The following is a 23,994-nucleotide window of genomic DNA, read 5'->3' on the forward strand; positions in this document are numbered from 1 at the left end:
CTTACCACACTGCCACACATTGAATTCCTCTGCAGGCTCCCTCTGAGAGCTTGGCACCTCCAGTAGTGTCAAATGGGTGAGTTTACTCCCCTGACCTCTGGAAGTGAATAGTGGTCATTCACTTATTTAGGCCAAATTAAGTTAAAAGGATGAAGGAAATTGTGGTGGAAGCTAAACCAGATGCTGTCATCCCTGTTATCAGGAATAGGGGCAAGTTTTGTCTAGAATAAAAATTATTCCATGGAATTTCCTCATGGCATTTAAAAGTAATTTCATATTTTGCAAGTGCAGTTTACACTTGTTATTAGTTCACATGAAAAGTTCCCATTTCAATGTTGATTTTGATGGCACACTCAAAATTTGAAGTGAGGATAAATTTAAAGACATGATCTTCCTCTTTGTAATCATTCAGGAAAGCATCACACAGTATATTTTAATGAGTAAATCAGTATGCTTCTAATGAAAAATTCCAAACCAGCTTATGGCAGCAGACCACACATTCTAATAAAAGCAGCAGAGGGAGGTTTCCTTCTAGCTCTCTCGGTAGGTGTAAAATAGGATAAACTATAAAGATGAAAATCAACCTTAATACTTCCATTGCTAGATTAATGTTTAGAAATACATGCAACGCTGACCAGCAGGAAATTACAACCAATTGTATAAAATTTATCTCCATATGAGCACAGCAAGACACTCAAAAGTCCATTTTCAAAGTACTTTAATTCATCTCCCCACTCCTTACATTTCAGAGCACAAGTAGCTCTCTGCGGGCAACGACAATTCCATTGTATCCTAGGCCAATATATGAGCATGTGCTTTTCTCTTTTCAGTGGCTAACAGTTATGTACAGTACAAAGAACTGAAATTATGGCCAGCCACATGTCATTGGTAAATTAATTTCTGGTAAGATCACATTTTCCTGAAATCTACACATTAAATTTGTTTCTAACTTTAGTTTAATTTTTACAAATCCTTTCTAAATAAAAGATTTGAACAGTTGTCACTTTAGAGTGGTGGCAGAATGAATTCTAAAAACCAAGGGTAAATTTTATAGAATTTTTCTAATGTCTCCTACATGCCTCACTTCTTGGCAAATTTGTACCAAGGTAGGACTCCCAGTGAATGTCCACAATTGTAGATGTCAATGTGCTCATAAAATGCCCTCCCAAAAATGAATGTTGATAAATATTTATGAAAAAAAAAATCTTTAGCAGTGCCTATATCCAGTTCATTTTACAAACTGGCGTTCTTCCCATTTGAGACGTTTTTTCCGTGGCTGTACAAAGTCGTCATCAGAGTCATCTGTTGAGTTGGGACTATCTCTATCAGCATGGCAATAAGGCTGGGCAGGGAATTTTTTTTCTGGAAAAAGGTTCTTCAGCAGTTCCTCAAAATAAGCTTCCAGTTTCATGCCAGCATCAGCCACTTCTGAATCAGGCTGTTGGGGAAAGTCAACATATCATAGGTTTTATATTTGCAGTCCCATATAAATAAAAATGGGTAAGTCAAATGCCAAAGTAAATCAACTTGAACACACGAACGCTACTAATAATTTTAGTTGAATAAAATTCATCTTACTCAAACTAAAATTCGTGGACTCAATCAACACTTTAACAAATCAAAATATGATATGACTGTGATACAGTTGACAGTAGCATTTGTAGTATAAAACTAGTGTGCAACGATATGTTAGCACCTTAGTTAGCGCTTTGATATTTTCTATCACTTCTTGGCTAAGAGAGTTTGTTAACACACAGTGACTTACAGCAGCAGAAGAGAGATCTAACAACCTTATCTCAGAGTACAATATTACTTCTGCTGAGTAGTCCTCATTTCTCTCCCCCATACAAATATTCTGTACTGTTCAATGTGTAAGGAAATTTATATGATTCAACTGTCACCTAATATCATATCTCAACTCCAATGCAGGCCAGGCACTGCTAAAGAAAGGGACCTATAATTATATTCTGCATATAAATTACCAGCTATGTGACTCTGCAAACTATTATAGAATCCACAGTTAGACTCTGGTAACAATGGTAGCTTCCTAGAAACACACACACACACACACACACACACACACACACACACACACACTCACACTCACACTCACACACTACAGTCTTTTCTGACCTCATTAAATTCAGCACAGTTTTGAAAGATCAGTCTGAAATCAGCTACAACATCTTCTGGTTTTGTGTACAATGGATGATGCAGTTGCAATCTATTTTTGATGGTTGACAAGTCCATTGGCTTCTTAATTATTTTGTAGTAGTCAGGCACCTAGAAAGGAATAGATGAATCTTCTCAGTAATACATTAGCATACTTCTTTGGCATTATCTGGGAAAGTGAACATCTACTGTGCAGATCTTAAGCAAATGACTCCTGCTATGAATGGAGAGAGCAATCTTTCTATCTTATTGAAAATAATTGGAAGGAATATATATACTGTAAACAGCAGTTATTGCAATGTCTCTAAAAGGCATATTATTCATCTAACATACACAAATTCTTAGATTCAATTTGCTATTTAAGATAGTGTCATAATGAAAATCTAGATAAGCTAACTGGAAATAAGTTTCCACAGAAACTGTATTTAGCAGCACATTGCAGGCTATCTCTGTAAAATCACAGCAAAACACAAACACATCCCCTATACCAGGAGAAATGTCAGAGAGCTGGGTCTCAATCTTTTATTATCTCTATTTTGGGCCCACCACAGGATGTACAATGCTATGTATCGCCCTAGCACACTCCTAATACCTGCCTCAGAACAAGGTGGTTTATCTTTTGATCAATTTGCTGTTGCAACTGAGCCAATGACAGCATATGGATAATGGCTCCTATTTACACAGGACAACCTGCTCTAGTTCATATTGCATAGGAACTTCAAAGTAAGTCTATGGAGTGTTTCATTTTTATTGTGTAAACTAATCTAAACATTTTGGAACTGCCAAGCCCGCCTACTACTGGACTGTTACAAATGCTGGAGTTCCACACACACATCTGTGCATGCAACAGAATTTTGTCTCCCTCTCCTATTCCCCTCAAGCTCCTGGCATGCCCTCAAAATCAGATGCGAAGGATTGGGAGACCTTCTGGAGCATAGTTTTGGGAAACTTTTTTCGGGAGGAGGGTTAAAGTTATGATGTGTAAATGCAATTACGCTCATGATTAGCATTAGCTACAACCCACAGTATTTACAGATGGCATTCATTCATTGTTACTAATTAACTTTGGAAATGGAAATTTTTCTGCAGAAAAATAAAGTCTAGAAAAGGTTCCACCCTACATTTTTGGAAAGGGATGTTCTCTTTTCCCTTTTATTACACTGCTTATGCAAAGTTATGTATCTCTAAACACACTGCATAGTAAAACACATAATGGATGGCTCTTGGTAGCATTTACTTCAATGACATGCAGTAACTAATAAAAAGCTGCAAGAAGATCAGAAACTGAACTACTGCATTAATAAATGTACTTCAATAAAAATTGCCAGTTAACAACTGTACTCAAATATGAGACTCAAATGGCATGCTGCTTTTACATCAGCATTTCGTCTCTTTCTGTTGAAATTATATACTGCATTGAAGCATGAATATAATATCTGACCAGTAATGAATGCCAACACAATCCTCACAGAATGTTAGTGGCAAATAAAATGACCATCATACCGTGGGAGGAACTGGATCTTGAAAAGCAAGGCTCATTTCGTGGCAGTAAAGGTACAGTAGTAATCTTTCACACTTCTGCACAATAGAAAAGATAAATGATTTCAGTTACACAGAGTACCACCTTGAAGACCTAGAACAGCCACACAGTAGAAACTGCATTTTTCTGAGGCTACAGAAGACAGTGCTGAAATTCAGACATTGTGAGATCCACTCCCACCCTCCTAGTCAACCTTTCCTTCAGTGGCCTTTTTTGCCACCAGTACATAATTTTCAAGATGTACTGACAAAATGGACTGCAGACACAGTTTGCAGGAACTCAAGAGGAAAATTTGTGGTGGCTTCACTCTTCCCCTATTCCTGTTGCTGCTGTGTTATCCAGACTGAATCCATGGTTTGACTTAGCATTATGTCTGAAAAACAGGATCATGGTTTGTCTTCCACAGAGAAACCACAAGTGGAAAGCCAAGAACAAACTTGGCTACAGCTCATGATTTGTCCCTAGGGGAGGTAAGATATGAGTTTCGGGTTGGTACATTAAGTCAAACCATATCTTAGCACTGCATAGTATAGCAGGACAGGAGGGCTGTGATTTTTCCTCTGAATACATGCAGGCTCATCTGTTCATGCTTAGTGAGGCTATTTCCTCATGCTACTATATATACCTCAAAGAATAGTTCTGCTAATTAATTAGCGTGCTTCCTAAAATTACAAAGAAAATGTGGGCATGACAACTCAAATACTCCACACCTGACACACATTTACTTGATCTTCAAACCACTTTCGAAGTAAAGGAAACTCAGGAGTAAAAACCTGCCTGAGGATCAAACTGCTCTGATTTCAAGTGAGGTTTAAACTCAAGAAGAAGCATCATGGGTCTCATTTGTCCACACCTTCCTGTTTGCAAGAGTGAAGTGTTAATATGTGTTCAGTGAGATACTACAAACTTCTGGTATCGAAAAGGCCATGACCAGAGCAGAACCCAGGTGTAAGATGTATTTAGGACATATTCTCAAGTTCTCACTACTTACTAAGAAATTACAGGGGTATAATAATTTTATTACTACCGTGGCATTTTTCAAGGTGTATTCACAATGCACAATGCATTTCAGTGACTATACTCTCACCCTCTGATCCATAGGTGGCAATCCCATATTGCCTTCCAGTTTTCTTTTTTCTTCAGTCACATGACTTGGGCCATCACAATCATATTCCATTTCTGGCTTGAACAAATCGCGGCAGAATGTACAAATCCATTCTCCGCTAAACAAAGAGAAGACAAACAGGCATCAATCCATGTTCTGAATGTTTCTAAGCAAACTCTTATCTGCTATCTATAATGAGTTTTAGAAAATACTGAGGCTGAGATGAAGTCAACTGATAAAAGATAGGCCTTGCCTTCTGCAATTTTTGAATTTCTTCACCCAAGAACCATTTGTCATCTCATTATCAGAAAGAAAATCTAAGGGTGCATATGAACACTTAAGGGACTTAGAAGGATGTGTGAGGCTTGCTCTATTAAAATTATTGTCTTCACGGTGCCTCCTATTTCTCTCCTCTCAGTTAGACTTGCTTCCTTCTTCTCAGAATTATAAGCATGCAGGCCACGGCTATGCAACATTCTTTTGAATCTATTGTTCTCCCTTCTCACCAAAAGCAAAGTGCTACATTGGTGGGGACAGGAACTTGCTGGGAGGCTTCTCTGAAGATCGAAGGAATGTGGCTTGCCATTCCCCACTGGCTTCAACAAAGTGGCCCTTGCTAAAACTGTCTTCTCATCAGTTCCTTAGAAAAAGTGTGGATGAAATGTTAGCTGCCAGTAAGTACCAAAACTGCTGCCATTGTCAAAGGAAGCAATAGAAAGTCTATTATGCATTACAAATCACAGGCATATTGTGGTTTAAAAACAGGGAAGTAAATGGGGAAGGTTAAGCACTGCTCTTAATATTGTGCTGTTCTTGATTAACAGCAAAACGGAAGAGACCCCTACAATTAGCAGCACTGGACAGATCACAACCACTAGAGAAAACAGAAATTTCTCTCCAAAAGCATTTTCTCAGTGTGCAAAATGTCTCCCTCAGCCTTTCTTATTTGGATACATTATACTCTGTAACTGGGTGACTAACTTATTTTTATCTCAGTTAGCATGCCACAGGTGGTAACACATATATGTATGCACAGAGAAGCAGACACACGTACATGCATATTTTCAGAGAACTTATCTCCTACAACAGCGCTCCTGAAGAACATAATTTTGCCTCTATTTACCATAGAAAAACACATCTTTCTCCTCTGAAGGATCTTAATAGCTTAGAAAACAGGAAGGAGTGCTCCTTCCTGCTTCTTAACTAGGTAAAATCATCTTGCAATGGTACTATATCAGAAGAAGATGCACATTTCAACTGCAAATTCTGTGTGTTTGCATATGCAATTGCAGGAGAGGCTATTTGGGCCCAGAAGTAGCTCTGAGATCTTCGGATGAAAGGTGGTATACAAATTTAATAGACAGATAAGATAGAAAGATAGATAGATAGATATATCTCATGTTTACATTTTCAAAATAATGTTTCTATTAAAATAGCTGAAGTTGTATAACGTAGTACAAAAAATATTTCAAATATGACAAACAATAACAAAGAACAAATGCAGTATTGGAACACCAACAGCACTCCTCAGACTAAATAAATACGAACAAGAATACAATGGAGCACTTTTTTAGGAATCACAATGCAAAACTGTGGCACCACAACTGTAACAGATATGTCATTTCACACATCCACAATCTGAACTACTGATGGCTCCTGTTTAGCTTTAAAATTAGAAAATGACTGTATATATAAAAAAGAATGAAGGTCTGAGCTAATGTTTTATAGTCTAGTTGATTTTACCTTGGAAAATTCCTGAGTGTGGGAACATGACAAGTAAGGTGGAAGACTTTAGGACATTTATCACAACACAAAAGCTCTCCTCCGTTCTGACACACTGCACACCAGTCCTCATTGGGGTCATCATCTTTCCTGCTTTCTCCAACATGAGGTGTCCCTATCCATGCTGCCTTGCCATTGGATGGTTGGTCACCTGTACTGTCTGGGGCTTCTGTTCTCAAGACGGTTGCTTCAGATGAGCGATTGCGATTGTTATTCAACAACATTGAGGTAAGTACATTTCCTGGAAACCTAGTCTGTAGGGAAAAAGAAAAAGTATGCAGCCTGAAAAGAATGTAAAATTGTTATATACACGTGTGTATAAAAATGCACACAGTCATGCCTCTTCTGCAGTAAGGGTCTAGCTAATTGCATCAACTACTATAACTGGATAAATTTATGGCTTTAGAAAGAGCTTCCAGCATTTTAAAAAACCCCTGAACATTTAGTTCTTGAGTGCGAAAGAGTAGACAGCATGAGTGCTCTATGATTTCCCAGATCAGCATGAAGAACGTAGAAGTTTTCCTTTGTATTCTAGCGTAATATAAATCCTGAGTAGAACAGTAACAACTCAGCCAACTTAATAATTACCCTCCCAAATTTAGAGACTATTTTTATAACTTTGATTACATTTTGCTTCCGGGATTCTTCATCTGTTTCTTGCTTCACTATTACAACAGGGAAATCATAGTGTTCACTTGGCACACCAGACTCTTGTTTTATTCTGATAGGCTCCAACATGACCACAGGGACTCGCTGGGTTGAATCTGCACCTGATGGTCTGCTAGAAGAGCCAGAGCTGTAAAAGGAAGAAGTAGTGGGGAAGAGGATAAAAGATCAAGCAAGACTAAAACAAGACTATTGTGACATGTTCTAGATAATTTGAAGAGGGTGCTACATCATTGTATGAACCAGTCTGTGGTATTTTTTCCACATTTGATCATTCAAAGTTTGTGTTTCAACCATGACAACACAAAAAATCAAGTGCTTTAAGTGAATAGTTACATTAAAAAAAAATATATTCCTCTCCATCAAGTTCAACTACAAAAAAGGGATGGAACTAACATTCATCTGCAAGATGCAAGAAACAAATATGATAACCAGCACCCATCTTCAGTTTCTTAGATTTCTGTATTGTCAGATAAAAATATCTTAATTGGATAATTCACACTGACAAGTTTTATCAGAGCCTATTATTTTTGCTTACCTGCCTCGACTTCCAACACTAGAGGCACTGGGTGAACGAATTGGAGGATGGACAACTGCACCTGAATTAAAAAAAAAAATTGTCAAAAAACTTATTTTATATAGAATTAAAAACTTCCGTTAAGTTGATCACATGATCTTAAGATGTAAGCTTAAGTTAAGCATTATTTTGATTTCCACTCCACCGCCCCAATACTGCAGAAGAAATCAAGGGAAATAAATTATGAACAGCAAAAATAAGTGCCCAGAGCCCCTGTGCTACAGATAAGAAGGTGCATGGGGACATCCCTGAATAGGGATGAGAAATATTTTATCTCAAGGCCACATTCATGGCTTGAGGGATGAAAGAGCAAGCGTGATTCATTGCATCTCCACCTTAGTTAATTAGAACTATCCTATCAAGCACGTACTTCTTGCAAGAAATGTAGCTTTCATATTTTCCTCAATTCAATGAGTCAGTGTGATTACATCCAGGCTGAAATGTGCTCTTTCAACAGGGATTCAGTGTTCTGCTCAGCTTCTAAGAGTGTTAACTCTAAGCACCAATAGTTATCAGAGTGTGAATGACTCTTGTCAGGCAGTCTTAATCTAGGAAACTGAAGCTACCTGGGCCTTCAGTGATAGCACTGGATCAAGGGCACTGCCAGCCTACATACCTGCTCCTTTAGGGGAAATACAAATCTATCTAGAGCTGGTGATTAATCAATTTTGGGACAAAAGAATAACCCACCAACAGTAATCCATTTTATCAGAATATTAGGAGTTCATTAATAAATAATAGCCATACCTGAAAGGCCTGGAGATGGCACTGATGAATTTGGGGACTGGACAGTTTTGCGTGAAGGAGGTTTGGGTTGGCTTTGCTCATCAATTCCCTCTCTCCTCCCAATGCTTTCCAGTGAAATGCTTCCTGCACAGTCAATCTTAAAACAATTAAGAGATAGTTAGGCCAGAGAGGCTCAATGCCACCACTTTTCATTACTCACTCATTTCAAGACTGCAACAGGTAAAACAAACAAATGCAGCATACATATAATCCAACTAAAATTCCCTCCAAGAGTAAGGTGACCAGCAAGGGTGTTTGCATACCTGGGGAAAACTAGGAATGCAGAAAAGTATTGGTTTAATTTTTTTTAAGGGGAAAAATCTTCAAAATATGAGAAGACACAAAGGGCTGTGTAGGTGCAAATCTTGCCTCTGTTGAATGGCCATTGGGAGCATTGGGTTGGGGAGAATTAGGCTCAAAGGATGCTTGCCCCCACCGTTTGCTTTAAGCTGGGGAAAGAAATCCTATTTTGCTGTTGAGAGATGCATTCCCTTGGGGAAATCTGCTGCAAGAAATTCGATCAGGGACCACAAGTTCCCCACCAATACTTTAACCTGTTAAGAGCTCTGTCCTCTTAGCATCTCAAAATGTCTTTTCTGGGTAGTTCATTAGGATTGGAGGAAAGACACATCCTTCAGTACTAATTAATTCCTCCTCCAAGTGTTTTTTAATTGCTAAAAAAGAGCTTCATGGCCTGTTTCCTCTCATATTTCTCCCACACACATGGGACAGAAGGTTTAAATTTTAATTTACAGATTTAATCCTCAATCCATCTCCATCAGGACCTGCATATATATATTATAAATAGGCTTCTTAACTAGGCTACATACAGTGCTCAACACTGAATACAGCTGTTTGATTTCACAACCACTGCCAGACCTTTACAAGTGCTCAGCCTACAAATCATCCAGGCAAGCTCTACTGGGAGGGAATGTGTATGGACAGCCCACGGATAACTTGGCAGAGGGGTGCATGTTCTGCTAAGGGAATAACTCTAGGCAAGAACCAATTTTATGGAGTTAGGAAAGACAATCATGTCAGGGCTTTTCTTTAATATATCTATCAGATGAAGAAGTAACTACAAAGTGGCTTGATGTCAGAATTTCCCAAAGAATTCTTTTTTGAGTGTTTGTACATATGACAAAGTCTAGACCACATAAAATATAGGCTCTTAGCTCTGCTCTTAGCACCAAAATAAAATAAGGGCAAACAGGCAAAATCATACTAACATAAGCCCCAGTTACTTCTATATAAACTGGTGGAATATGACATAGTATTGATTTGTGGACTAGACTGTTTTCTGTGTAAGCTGTCACATTCCCCATCTGCCAATTCAACACATGAAAGTAATAAAGCTTTCAAGAAGTCGAGATACAAAACATAGCGCAATATCCATCTTACATCAGGAAGAGAAGGCAGTGTATAGGAGCCACCCATTGTTGAGGACAGATCAATCATAGGTGGAACAGGTGTTTTCCCATCATATCCAGCAGCACTATTAATGGTAGGACTGGAGGGAGTGGATGTTGTACTGCTGGCATTTGAGGGAGCAGCTGAAGCATGTCCACTGTTGATTTGCCACTACAAAGAACAACAACTGTATTAAGGAAATAATAGTTTATCATATACACCAATAATAAAACTGCAGTGCACTGGGTTAATCTGCCTTTATATCGCTTTGTTATAATATCTGTAGTACCTTGGTGGTGTGAGGTGATTTTGCAAAATTAGATGTTAACAGAAAAAAAATGTTCCGAGCTGCTTTCAGTTGAATGAAATTATTGGTTGCCAAGTTACAGTGAACACTCAGGTTTTAGTTAACTGTGGTTTACACTCAGGCACCAACTTCTCTCCAGCTATGTTAACCTTTGAAAAGGGGAACAGATACATATATCTTGTTGACAGACTAAAGTTGTAGAACTGTGCTTAGCACAGCGTTATAGTAGTGGTCAATAGTCCCATGACAGTGGGTGCTGCTATTCAACTGCAAGTTGGAAGACAACGTGTCATTGCAATGTGTATTCTCTACAGTTTTTACTTTTACATGAAAAGTTAAATAGCATTATTAAAGGTGTGTCTCCTTTCCAGTAACACCTCTTTTTTTTGAGGAGCCCTAATCTCTCCCTGCTCTGCTCTGTAGTTAAAACAGATACATTAGACACAGCTGGAAGTATTTTTCACTCAGAGAGATTGTTATGGACAGCAAAGTAGCTCTTATTTACTTACTTCTAAAACCTGCATGTTGCACAGATCAGCCATGGCTTCAAGAGGAGTGCCAGTCATATCAATAGCAAAATCTCCCAGTCTTTTGGAAGCCAATTGGTTCCACCAGCCTTCAAAGGCAAGCCATTCTAATAGGTCCCCCATCTTTGTGGAGGGGAGAAGCTGCTAAAAGTCTAAATCTCAGCAGGAAATTATTTGACCATTACAAGGAACTGGCATTAATATTATCCACCTTAAGATCACTCTCTTCCTGCCCAGATGAGAAGACCAGATTCAGATTGTGGTCAACCACAAGTGTTGGTCTGATGACATGTTGGGACAGCCCCACAGTTGTCATGGAGGCCACAAAGTTCCAAGCCACCTCAGAATGAGTGGCCTCAGCATGTCCTCCAACACCAACAACCTAGCGTGTGGGTGTGTTTCTTCAGCTTCCTAGCTCAGGCAGAGAGACTGTGGAGCAGGGAGTGAGGCAGGCAGTAATCCAGCAGTATCCCTAATAGGTCCTGATTGCCCAAAGCAACACACACACACGCTCTAGATTGCAATACAAGGTTTCTTAAAGAGTGGTCACAACACTGTCTCCTGCTTGAAGGAAGTTCACATAATTCACTCTTTCAAAGATGCATTTATCACCTCCTGGACTGATCTTGACAATCCCCTTTGGCTAAACATAAGTACCCAAGAAGGGCAAGGGTCAAAAACCTTGTCTACATCATGGTCCCTTCCAACTCTACAATTCTATGATTTTATGAGGCTGCAACAACTGAAAATCATTCCAAGTAACTAGACTACAAGGTGCTTCAGATGCCTTCATAGGAACTTCTTCAACAGTGGTGTCAAGATCAGAGTGGATATGAGCAATTTTGTCTGCAAAATACTTAGAAAACCTGTTAGAACAGGACTCCATGTGGTCAATATATCCTTTCTAGGGTTCTGTCATAACCTCTTCGTTGCTCCTTTTTAAGTTACTGTTCTCCAGTTAAGTCTTTTGGAGGCAGGGTGTTCAACAATAAAAACATTTTACCTGTTTAATAGCTTGCTGTGCCAAAAATGCCATCTGCAGTGGATTGGGCCGTACAGCTGACTGTGGTATATTCTGATTTTGCGGAAACCTCATTGGCTGAGCTGGAGGAACAGAGCCATTGGGTTTGAGGCTGTGATTCTGAAAGTTAACCAAACGTGGAGGTGGCTGCTAGAAAGATAAAACCAAGTTCTTAGTTGTCTAAGTTGGCTGCTGGGAAGATAAAACAATGTTCTTAGTTTTCTGTAAGTTAAGAGAAATCCATTCTCATATTTTCACAAAAAATGAGCAGTAACAGTTTAGAGTACTGTGGGATTCACCCTCAACATAAAGCTATGTAGCCTGATAACTAACAGTTTCACAATCTGCTTGAACAACAGGGAAAGCTACACAGCAATATGGCAAGAGATCTCCTTAAGATGTCTGTAAGCATCTAGGAAATCTACAGAGGGGACTGAACTCTTGGACAGATAAAACATATACCGGTGGTCATACAATATGGTATTACTATAATTCTGTGAAATGCATAAAGTTCATATTAACTGTCTTTAGAGGTTGCCCTGCTGACTTCAGTTTTCCTTTTGAACAAAATACAAATGGCTAAGGGTCTTCTACTCTGGACTTGCCCTAATTTACCTGAGGAGGTGGTGGTGGTGGTGGTGGTGGAGTCTGGTACATGGGCCCTGCAATTCTAGGATTTGGGAGCCCCACAGGACCTGCCCTCCGTTGAGCCTGCTGCCTCTGAGCGAGGACCTGCTGCTGCATGTGCTGAAGTCGCAGTTGAGCTAAACTGATCTGTGTTGGGAACTTGGATAGTTGATTTGAAGGTAAGCCACTTTGTGGCTGTATGTTTGGTTCCATCACAGGGCTTTTAGGCATGTGTGGTGGGGTCTCATTATCTTCAATTACCAGAGAACCTGGATAAAAATAATTATATTTACAAGTTAAGGATTTACTCACTACCATTAGGCAATGCCCTCTGCCACATTAACCTTTCTGGCATGTGTCATTGCCAAATATCTAAACTAAAAACCCTTTTGTTAACTCTGGAGCTAAGTTGTTCACATACACTTTTATTTAGCTGCCTAGACCAACACAAATGTAGTCAGATAATGGTCAGATATTTACGAGCTGATAAGTATGTACTTATCGGTTATCCTCTTAACCTAGCAATGCAGGGGGTTGGACTACATAACCCTCGGGGTCCCTTCCAACTCAACAATTCTATAATTCATTCCAAGACACAGATGGCCACTTCATCATGGCAAATTTCCTAAAGGATGTCACTTCCATGTAGGGATTAATGGATCAGCCTAAATTCAGTTTGTGTCCTTTTCTTATTTGATCACAACAAAGTCTGCTCCTTCCCACTTTAGCATTTAGTGTGTAGATCTTTTTCTTTCAAAAAATCAGAATGAATTACATTTAAAAAGACATTAAAATATTTACAAGGTTACCATAGGGCCAACTTTAAACATTTTCTCTCTCTTTACACGTAATAGTTGCCTGGAAGTGCTAGAAACATGCTGTGCAAGTTGAAAAAGTTGGCATTAATGCCCCTGAAAGTGGCAGGACAAGATGATTTGCTGTCCATCCTAGGGACTTTGTATAGAAAAAATATAATTGGCCTACTGATCTGTGGCAAGTAATTCCACTTCTGCACATCCTGCCTTGGATGACATTGCTCAATGGATTGGACCTCATAGCTGATACTCAAGATGTCCTTCAACCTAATGAAGTACAATTCAGCTTGTTACACTGGGAATGAAGGCATTCTTTGTATCTTTGTGATGTCCTGAACATTTTACAGAGCATCATAGCTGGTGAGACAAGCTGTGCTCACATATCAATCCTATGGTTTCCTTTTCCTTATCTTAAAACAATGTAACTTTTGCCCTGCCATAAAATAATGAAACTTTAAGCAGTTCCCTACTGTAAATCCATAAAACCTTGAACTGACAAACCTCTATTGCATGTGCCGCAAAACAACAAATTACTAATTGAACCCAATTAGCCAGGAATATTGTTTTCACAGATATAGCAAGTTGCAGTAGAATCTCTAATTGATAACTTTTAGTATGCTGAGATGCTCACCACATATTTTTCCATGTCTAAAAGAATCTTGTTTGAGTTAAAGATATGGAATTTGAATCTGGAATTTATCCTATTCCTTTCACATATACAGTGGTGCCCCGCAAGACAAATGCCCTGCAAGACGAAAAACTCGCTAGATGAAAGGGTTTTGCGGTTTTTGAGCTGCTTCGCAAGACGAATTTCCCTATGGGCTTGCTTCGCAAGACGAAAACGTCTTGCAAGTTTGTTTCCTTTTCCTTAACACCGTTAATACAGTTGCGACTTGACTTCGAGGAGCAACTCATAGAACGCAGTGTGGTAGCCTTCTTTTGAGGTTTTTGGTGATTTTTGAAGCTTTTCCAAAACTTTTCCGACACCATGCTTCGCAAGACGAAAAATTCGCTATACGAAAAAACTCGCGGAACGAATTAATTTCATCTTGCGAGGCACCACTGTATAGCCTAAATACCTTATGGAATTGAAATTTTGTTATAACTTAGAATAGTTCCCCCACCCCAAACTGTGTCAGTTTTACAAAAGTATCCAATTTTTGTTCTTCACGGGGGAATTTAATATAAACATTCCCTCCTTTGAGATTCTCTTCAGTCCTTTCTTTCCGAGACTCACAGCTTGCACCCAGGTAATGAAGAAAGGTACCTCAACTATTTGATTGGTCTGATTTATGTAATGCTTTGTTTCTAAGTTACCTCATTATACTATGTTTTTACATGTTATTGACTAACCTCACTTTATTTTCTGTAATGCTGAACTGGTCTTATTAAGCAGAAGAAATGTGTTAACTAAATCTGCATGTCTGAGGCACATTCCTGGATCCTATATTTTTGTATACTGATGCAGAGAGATTAACCCTGCTCCACCTTAATGTGACATCTGTAAAAGGAGGAACTAGTGTTGCTTAACCAACAAACTGAAGGTTTACTACACTGAAGTCTTGTCTAGGACTTCCACCCTGAACACAGCAAAAATCACTTTAGAGCCATGCAAGCACATTCTTTTTCTGTACAAAGTCCTTGGGTGGGACAGAACATAATGCCCCCATTGTTCTTAAGAGCATGTGTGCCCCAATTTTCAATGTGCACAACAGGAAACATACTTTCTAGCCACTCCAGGCAGCTACTACCTATTAAAAACAAACACCGAGAGTCTGCCCTTGGACTATGCCATATAATCTTTTGTGTAGATTCTAAAAAGAACCATATTCCAATCGGGGATATGCAGATCAGGTGAGTTTGCTTTGGAAATACACACCCCATCTGATTCCTTGAACATCCCTACCCCCATCTTTGAAATGTAATGTACTTGATACATACATGTGTCGTGTGACAGCACATTTTTTCAATGTGCTTATGCATGCAGTACAAACCTAATTGGGGATTCCTACTGCCTGCACAGGCAACAAGACAGATGTGTGTATTCAGAGCATACACAAAGAACACAAAATGTCCTGTCAATAAATGATATCTCTATGTAGAAATTCATCATGAGTGGAGGCTTTCTTGTTCATAATCCCAAAGTGGAGGGAAGAAGTATAAAATAACAGAAATAGATATATTCTAAGAAGGGTATCAAGTTTGGAGGGGGAATGTGTTCTCTAACCATTCCTAAGACACCACTTAAAAGAAATCAATGCCAACAGTTATTTCAGAGAGTAAACATGTTTAGTAACATCAACAGTTTCTAACAAAGAGACTAACAAAGATGTACATGGAAATGTACCATACCTAAATTGAAGATATTTTGGGCCCAGAAGCTAGGATCACAGTGAAACACGGTGGTGGTGTTAGACACTGGTAAGGCATCACATCTTGCTCTAAGGAGGTATCTTAATCGATATGTAATCTAGAATAAATCAGGAATGTTGTATGAAAAAGTTCAACTTTTTCTGCTGCTATCTGGGGAAAGTGTTCCACATAAAGGCTGTTTTTCCCCATGATACCCCCCTAAAATTGATAAAAAATATATAGCATGTTTCTCACATTCTCCTAGCAAAGTTTTATTAACAAAAATATTACATTTCATGAATTCCCATGACACAAATAGTATTGGTTTTTAAAAAATTACTATTATTTAAATAGTAAATACACAGCATCACTCCTGGCAATGCAACAGGAACTCTTTCAAAACTGTGCACTAGCATGACAGATAAGATACAACTTACACTAGCTAATAATAAACAGAAATAAATACATAATATAGTATTGTAATAATAAACAGCTAATAATAAAAATGAAGGACAAAAATGTCTAATACAGGAAGCTTTGGCTATGAGTTGATGTAAGAACTGAGAGAGGAGATACTTTGACTGAATTTATTTAACTTAGATTCAGCAGTGGCGCATGATGGAGGGGAAGTGGCAGCTGTCTCCTTCCATGGATAACGGTGCTACACTTTTTAAAAAACCTGGTTATTGTGGGTTTTTAAAAAATATATATAATAATCAGTTTCTTGTTTCTTTCTGGACTGAACAACTGCCCTTTATGTGGCTTTGCTGAAACAAAGCAACTTCAAAGGGGGACTTCAAAGGGGCAATGTGAAACTGCTGACCTGCATCAAAGGTTCAATGCTTTCACTTGTGGATTTAATTGAGACAAAGGGGTTTTTCTCATGTAAAGGTGCTACACTTGCCAAGACAAGGGCAAGAAGGCAGCAAGATCAAGGGAGCATTGGGTTGCGGGCAGCTACACAGGTGTACACACAGCTTTAGCACTGCCACCACAAAGATGCTACTGTGACTTCCTCTCTCCCCACACCGCTGCTGAATGGACTGCTTCATCCCTTGCAGTGGTAAACCCATGTTAGCCATCAGGTGCATGCTCACCTGGTCAATCCCAGCTCATTAATACATGCATCTAAAAAGATGACTATTAAACTGATGCATTACATTTTTAATCCCTGCTTGCCCAGTTTATTTTTAAGCGCTCTTTCTAGCTTTTATCATGCTTTCATAGAACTAGGAACAACAGTAGCACGTTTATAGATAACTGTTCAGCAGACTCTGTTCTTATGTTCCTTGCTTTCCCATATCCTGCTAAGAGCACATTGTCTTTGTAATCAACTTGCCATGACTCTGGCTTTCCTAGACAAAAGTCCAGTAGCTCTCTATCCTTACTCTTGAAATTTATGCACAGAGTGTGGGGGCTAGCTTGTGAATCTGGTTAGATACTAAGTTTGCCTGCTGCAATCACACATGTGGAGACACTTGTTGAGGAAAAATAACAAATCATTTATTATAAGAAATACATAACATGGATAGGATAGATTTTCTAATTCTCAATTAAACTAAGTTGGAGAAAACAAAGGTGGGCGTGCTTCCACCTTTGTGTCTTGGAGAGGCGTAAATTGGAGAGAAGGCAACCTGAAAATATCAGACAAGATCAAAGGATAGGTCAGCATTGAGATCAAAGGGACAGAGACAGTGAAGGAAACTGAAGCTCTCTTAACTCTATTTTAGTCCCATGCAAACTCTTCTCTGCAAGCAAGTTGCACCCCAACTTCCAACACTTACTAGGCGTTTGCTGTACAGTAATGCTGTGCTGCTACCACTGGCGACAGCCCATTTAGAAAAGTCCATGACATGTTCCAGTTGCTTAGAAAGACCTGCCACTTCCTGTTGTTGCTGTACAAGCTTCATTCGGTGTTCTTTAGCTAGACACTGCAAGGGACAAACCCAGACACTCATCAGTTCTTTTGCCAATTCAAACAGTTGAATTTTTCAGAGAAGATACAGGAACAGCTGTGTTCATAAAAAGTGTTAACTGCCACTAACACATTACTCTAGTTGTGTGTGTTTATTATCTCCATCTCTTCAAGTGATCAAACACAAGTAAGCCTTGTCTTTTACATCTTATTACTATTCAAACCCTTTGATTTCTACCCTTTGTTGGCTACCCTTTGACTCAAAGTGGTATGCTAGAAGAGTGATGTGCTAGAAGTGATCATTTGAATGATGAGTGCACTCTGAAAGAGAAGTTGTAAGTGGTAAGAAGGTTGTGAAAAATCCAGGAGCTGAGAGAGAGGCACAGACCCCAAGTTCCTAGCTATCTGTCCCAATATGTAGGCTCCCGGAATCTAGGCAATACTAGATCACACTTGATTAACACACAGGCAGATAATGCCCAACAGAGTGCTTTTATTTAACAGCAGAAAATAGACAAGTAAACAATCACATCCTTCCACTGCAAAAATGTAAAACTCACGAACTTAGTAACAAAGCAGAAAAGCAAGGTTCTTTATCGATGAAAGACCACACCTGCCCAGATCAGCCCAAACAGTGTCTACCTTGACTGTCCAAGAAATGGTGGTAAATAAAGAGACCAAGTTCTGCTTTTTATACCCTCTTACTGTATGACTATAAATTTATATGAGAAGCCTATTTACGTTAAATAACATTTCCATCCTTAAAATGACAATAAAGTGTGTTTTTCTAAATAGTGCTCAAGGTTCTAAATTCTATATCCTGTTTTCAGTGACTACTTGAACACAAGCTCATGGAAACAGACACCTTTTTAACCACACTGTTCTCTCAATCATTCTTTGCTTTCCTGTTTTTAACCACAGAATGTACCATACTTTTCCAGGTATAAGACTAGATTGTTTTACTTTAAAATACAGTGGTACCTCGGGTTACAGACGCTTCAGGTTACAGACTCCGCTAACCCAGAAATAGTACCTTGGGGTTAAGAACTTTGCTTCAGGATGAGAACAGAAATCACCCGACGGCGGCGCAGCAGCAGCAGCAGCGGGAGGCCCCATTAGCTAAAGTGGTACCTCAGGTTAAGAACAGTTTCAGGTTTAGAACGGACCTCCAGAACGAATTAAGTTCTTAACCCGAGGTACCACTGTATGGTTAAAAATCTGGGGGAATCTTATACAGAGATAGTGCATATTCCCATTTTCTAAATTTGGGGTCCAAAAAGTAGGGGTGTCTTATACATTGGGGCATCTTATGCACGGAAAAATACGTTACTTTCATTTGGTATCTTTGTACCTGTTTTAGTAACCAGACATTTACCTGCCTTACTTATGTCAGGCTTCCTGAACTAGTGTATAATTTGTTGTTGTTGGTTAGTCGTGTCTGACTCTTCGTGAACCCATGGACCAGAGCACACCAGGCACCCCCGTCTTCCACTGCAGTTTGGTCAAACTCATGTTAGTAGCTTCAAGGGTATAATACAGAGGTCTAATACTGAAAACGACCCTAAAGAAGCTCTTATGACCATTTTACACATGTTTCTTTATGCTTGCATAAGCCTATTGCTAATACATGTATATAAATTGAAGCATGTTGCTGCAAAATAGATAAATCTAAAGCTTAACACAGCTCAAGATAATCTCTGCTGATAATGGAATACAATGAGCCTCTTCAAATGCTGTTTTGATCCTTTGATTTATACCTGGGAAATGATCAGTAGTGGGCCTTGAAAATGAGTATCCCTCCATGGGGAAAGAAAGTACCGGTAGTTATGCATTTTGTTTGATATTACATCTTGTTCAAACACAAGAGAAGATATCCTGCTTCTCTCACTGCATTTTACCTGCAGCGATGTGGGCAGCCGAGGGAAGATGTTAGCCCAAAGTGTAGTTACAATGGTCCAGCATTCCAATGCCAAACATCAAATATAAAATTGCAAATATGTTATTTAAACCTCATGCAGTCAAAATGAACCCACACTTACACAAAGGACACAAGGGGAGAAAATCCCTAAACAGTCAGAAGCATCTAACATGCTCAATGGCCACAGAATACAGGTGACAGGGGGCAGAGATGGAAATGGAGTAACTAGGTAAAGATCATGACCAACCTTACTCACATGACGTGCTGTATATACATAAAGAGTACTTCAGAGGCACTGCTCACAGGCTCGTTGCTAAGGTCAATTAGGTTGGTAAGAATGAGAGGGCTTTTTGGTGGTGACCACTCCGCCCAAAGCTTTATGCATTTCTCTCCATAATTGTGTATGGATTTTTCTGTACAAGTCTTTAAAACTGAATTCATTTGTTCTGTTTTAACTGCTGTTGGTTTTGAAATTGCTGAGCTGTTTGAAGATGTGTTATGCTAACTTACTGAAATGTCTCTGTTATGCTTTAAAGTTGCCGTTTTCCCTACTTTTTTATAAATATTTGTTTGGTGATTTCTGATGTATTTTATAATGTAGGAAGGCTAAATGCTTAAACACACTCTAAACATATTTTTGTAAATAAGCAGGAGTACTCCACACTGCACAATTTGTTTTCAATGTAAATATAAATTATCCAAAGTAATCACATCCCTAGTGTGATTGTGTTTGCATGGGTAGTATTCAAAGACATACAAAAGAGGTTTTAAAAATTACAGGATTGTCTATCAATATGGAATCCCTCTTATGCAGAAGAAGAAAATTTTGAAATGTTTCAAATTGTTCTTCTGAAAAGAATTTAATAAAGTATAACAAATGCATTTAATAAAGCATGATAAATACATTCAGTTCTATTTAGCAGTACATATTACTGCAAAGTGATTAAAAAAATGTGCAGTAATGTCAGAGTGGGGTCTTAATGTTGCCCCTCAGCAAAGAATAATTTACCTCAAGCTGATGGAGTAGAGCTTTCCCCTTTTTGTTTATTTCTACCATCAATGTGAAAATAGCAACTTTAATGTCCTGTTCCACCAGCTTTTGATTCCGATTCACTTCATGAATCCTATAAAGGTGGAAAAGAGAAATGCTCTTTAATATGTTCAACATGGGAAATGTGCAAAATAACTTATTCTGAAATCTTTGGATTCTTGTAAACTTGGTCCTAACTAAGCCCTAGGAAATAAATGGAATGAAACAGCCACGAACTCAAGATCCACTTATTTCAACTGGATTTTTGTTGCGACTAGCATTTGCTGGATTATGTCCAATCAATTTCATGAGCCTTTGGGAAAACCTTTGAATTGTCCCTCCTTACTATAACAATTCTATGACTCTTGAATACTTGAACTTTAATGGTAAATTGGAAGAAAAGTGAACATTAAGACCCTCAGCCTTATGGATAAAAGAGAAATACCAAAAAAAAATGCTTCTTTCACATATTATGTTACCCGCAGTGATGTGTAGTGGACAATTTTCAATGAAATTTTCCAGTGCTTTATTTTTCCGCAGAAAATGTTCTGTTTCATATTTTTATTAGTAGAAATGAACAGCTGTGAACTGCAAGTGCAATGTTAGGCAAGCTTGATAGTGTCAACGTTTTTAGCCTTGTTTACTAAAAACAAGTAAAAGAAGTCCCCTTTAGGCCATCAGAAAATGTTCTTATTTAAATTACATTAATTTGCAAAGGAACATTTTCTGCAGTTTTTCCATTCAAAATTTTCTGGATAACCCACATCACTATCTACCAGAAAGGTAAAGAATAAAGGCACTGTTCTTTTCCCTGTCCTTTTTATTCTTCTCTGTCAGGGATTTTCTCTCAAAACATACATGCCACTATTCCTCTTTGTAAGTGAACACCTCAAAATCAATCTCCTTCCCTTCCCATATAATTTTATTTTTTGAATGACTAATGTTTGTTTTTTAATGATTAATTATAAGCAATATAATATTGTAATGTGTGTTTTTATCAATATAATTTTGACTACACCATTATTTGCATTTCCTGTTCCATCTCCCACTCTGTCATACTCCCATTTTTTGACAGCTTGCCTTAGGGCAGAGAGTTCTCATTTGTATCCTTTATAAGTGCCTTGGATGAAGGTACTGAGGCAATGCTCATCAAATTTGCAGATGACACCAAACTGGGAGGGGTAGCCAATGCCGCTGAAGACAGAATAGGGATTTCAAGGTGACCTTAGCAGATTGGAGAACTGGGCCCAAACTAACAAAATTATTTTCAATAGGGACAGATGTTAAGTTCTACACTTAGGCAGCAAAACCAGATGCACAAATATAAGAAGGAGGACTCCTGGATTGCCAGTAGTACATGTGAAAAGGATATAGGGGTCTTAGCAGATGACAAGCTTAACATGAGTCAGCAGTGATGTGGCAGCACAAAAAAGCAATGTTATATTCTAGGCTGCATCAACAGAAGTTCAGTGTCCTGCCGTGGTTGGACCACACCTGGAATACTGTGTCCACTTCTGGGCACCACAATTTAAGAAGGATATTGGCAAGTTGGAATGTGTGCAGAGAGGGCAAGCAAGATGATAAAGAGTCTGGAAACCAAGATTTATGAGGAATGGTTGAGGGAATTGGGTATGTTTAGCTGGGTAAAGAGGAGATTGAGAGGAGATATGATAGCCATCTTCAAATACCTACAGGGCTGTCCATCAAATAGAGGGTAGTGCAAGCTTGTTTTCCCCTGCTCTGGAAGGTAGGACCCAAACCAATGAATTAAAGTTATAATAAAAGAGATTCCAACTGAATATCAGGAACAAGCTTCTGACAGTAAAACCTGTTTGACAGTGGGAAAGACTCCCATGAGAGGTGGTGGACTCTCCTTCCTTGGAAGTTTTTAAGAAGAGGGAAAATAATAACTTGCTGACATAATTATGGGAATTGGGATGTATGAGGGGGGGGGGGAGTCAAGGACCAAAGTTAAGAAAGTAAGATTTCTGAAATTATATATGTTTTTGTCTTTGTCTTTTACGTGTGTGTTTTGTCTTTATAAAATGTGAAAAACCAATATATTTTTTTTTAAAAGGAAGTTTTTAAGAAGAGAGTAGTAATGTATGACTTAGTTGAGATTCCTGCATTGCAGGTGGTTAGACTAGATGACCCTTGTGGTCCCTTCCAACTCTACAATTCTATTATTCTTTTGTAAAGCAGTATATTTTTAGGAACAAAACAACAACAACAATCCATAGTAATAGTAATGCAAATGCAGTCACATTAGATATAGTTCATCAAACCTCTTTACAGTGATTCTGATAAATGTTTTGTGCACGTTAAACTGTTATATTGTATAGTACAATTCCAATGGTCATGGAAACCAATTACAGAAATACTTCTCAAGGGAAAATATTACCTGAAACCCACAACATGATAAATAGATATAGATTAAGATATAGAGATATAGAAATAGATATAGATTAAATTTAGACTAGAATATATGTCGTATAAACATGATATTGTATTATTATAAAACAAGTACCTATTTTGAATCTGCTCCCCTGTATATTTTATATATTTGCTTTTCTCCATCAGCTTCGTAACTAATGTGTCAATTATAACCTTTTGATTCTGAAAGGCTTCTTCTATAAACTGGTACCTGCAGTAAAAGAAAAATAACAAACCATGCACATAGCAAAATATTCCCCATCTTGTTTTATTAAAAAAGTTGCTAAAAGGTAAGACAAATTATGTGACAACAATTTTTCATATGAAATCATTTTATTTTCATAGGTCATGGGACGCCAATAAAATAATGATCAATAAAGCATTTGATTGCCAAAATTGTATGGCCTATGGCCATAAACATTGTCCAAGATTATATTGTAAAACCTCTAAGTACTTTTGACATTTAGATTAGTCATGCCAAAATTTACCTCCCCTTTTTCTGCAAAAGAGGAAAACCAAAATTGTACTGATATAACTACAATAGTCACATAGGAAGTTATGTCAAATATTTTTAATTTTTGTTGAACCTGAAAAAGATCAGATTATTCTGAGAAAGTGCAGTGGTTTAATGCTATTCTTTATCAGGTAGTGTGCCCCTTAAAAATTCAACAGAATAATGTGTTTTAGCCATTTTGTATTGGGCTTTTGGTTGTAAAACCTAGGTTGTTGAATGGTTTTGGTGTAAAGACTCTTATGCATAGGAAGGTCAAAAGTTTACAGGAAGGTTAAAAGAGCAAGGCCATATTTTGCTCAGGTTGTTCATCTGAGAGTCAAGATGATATTTTGCATGGGAAGGTCAAAGCTTCATGCTAGGAATCTGGCAATTAAGGGGAAATAGAAACTGAACTAATACATTCTTCTCCCGATTAGCTAAAAGGTTGGAAGTGGGGGTGAAATATTGTATATTAGTCAAGCTAGAAAATAGCTAGTTATGGAGTCAGAAACTTGAAG

At 38.3% G+C, this 23,994-nt stretch overlaps 1 protein-coding gene across 2 annotated transcripts in view; it reads right to left on the reverse strand.

Annotated features, from left to right (window-relative positions):
• Positions 1-701: 701 nt before the first annotated feature.
• The window catches only part of TRIM24 (tripartite motif containing 24), a 41,623-nt gene continuing 18,330 nt past the window's right edge, over positions 702-23,994 (reverse strand). Inside the window, exons 5-19 of one of the 2 annotated variants that reach the window (XM_082240438.1) lie at positions 23,078-23,194; positions 20,530-20,644; positions 17,472-17,618; positions 15,688-15,805; positions 12,509-12,789; positions 11,876-12,040; positions 10,030-10,209; positions 8,590-8,725; positions 7,804-7,864; positions 7,227-7,395; positions 6,561-6,853; positions 4,800-4,935; positions 3,676-3,750; positions 2,134-2,283; positions 702-1,438 (exon numbers count right to left, since the gene is read on the reverse strand). In XM_082240438.1, the coding sequence (XP_082096564.1) occupies positions 1,229-1,438; positions 2,134-2,283; positions 3,676-3,750; positions 4,800-4,935; positions 6,561-6,853; positions 7,227-7,395; positions 7,804-7,864; positions 8,590-8,725; positions 10,030-10,209; positions 11,876-12,040; positions 12,509-12,789; positions 15,688-15,805; positions 17,472-17,618; positions 20,530-20,644; positions 23,078-23,194 (2,353 nt within the window). In that variant the 3' untranslated portion in view covers positions 702-1,228. Of the gene's footprint in view, positions 1,439-2,133; positions 2,284-3,675; positions 3,751-4,799; positions 4,936-6,560; positions 6,854-7,226; positions 7,396-7,803; positions 7,865-8,589; positions 8,726-10,029; positions 10,210-11,875; positions 12,044-12,508; positions 12,790-15,687; positions 15,806-17,471; positions 17,619-20,529; positions 20,645-23,077; positions 23,195-23,994 lie in introns of both variants that reach the window. The other variant, XM_082240437.1, reaches the window with a different exon arrangement.

Source organism: Podarcis vaucheri, assembly GCF_965113315.1.
Source record: "Podarcis vaucheri genome assembly, chromosome: 10".
NCBI classification, from domain to species: Eukaryota; Metazoa; Chordata; class Lepidosauria; order Squamata; family Lacertidae; genus Podarcis; species Podarcis vaucheri.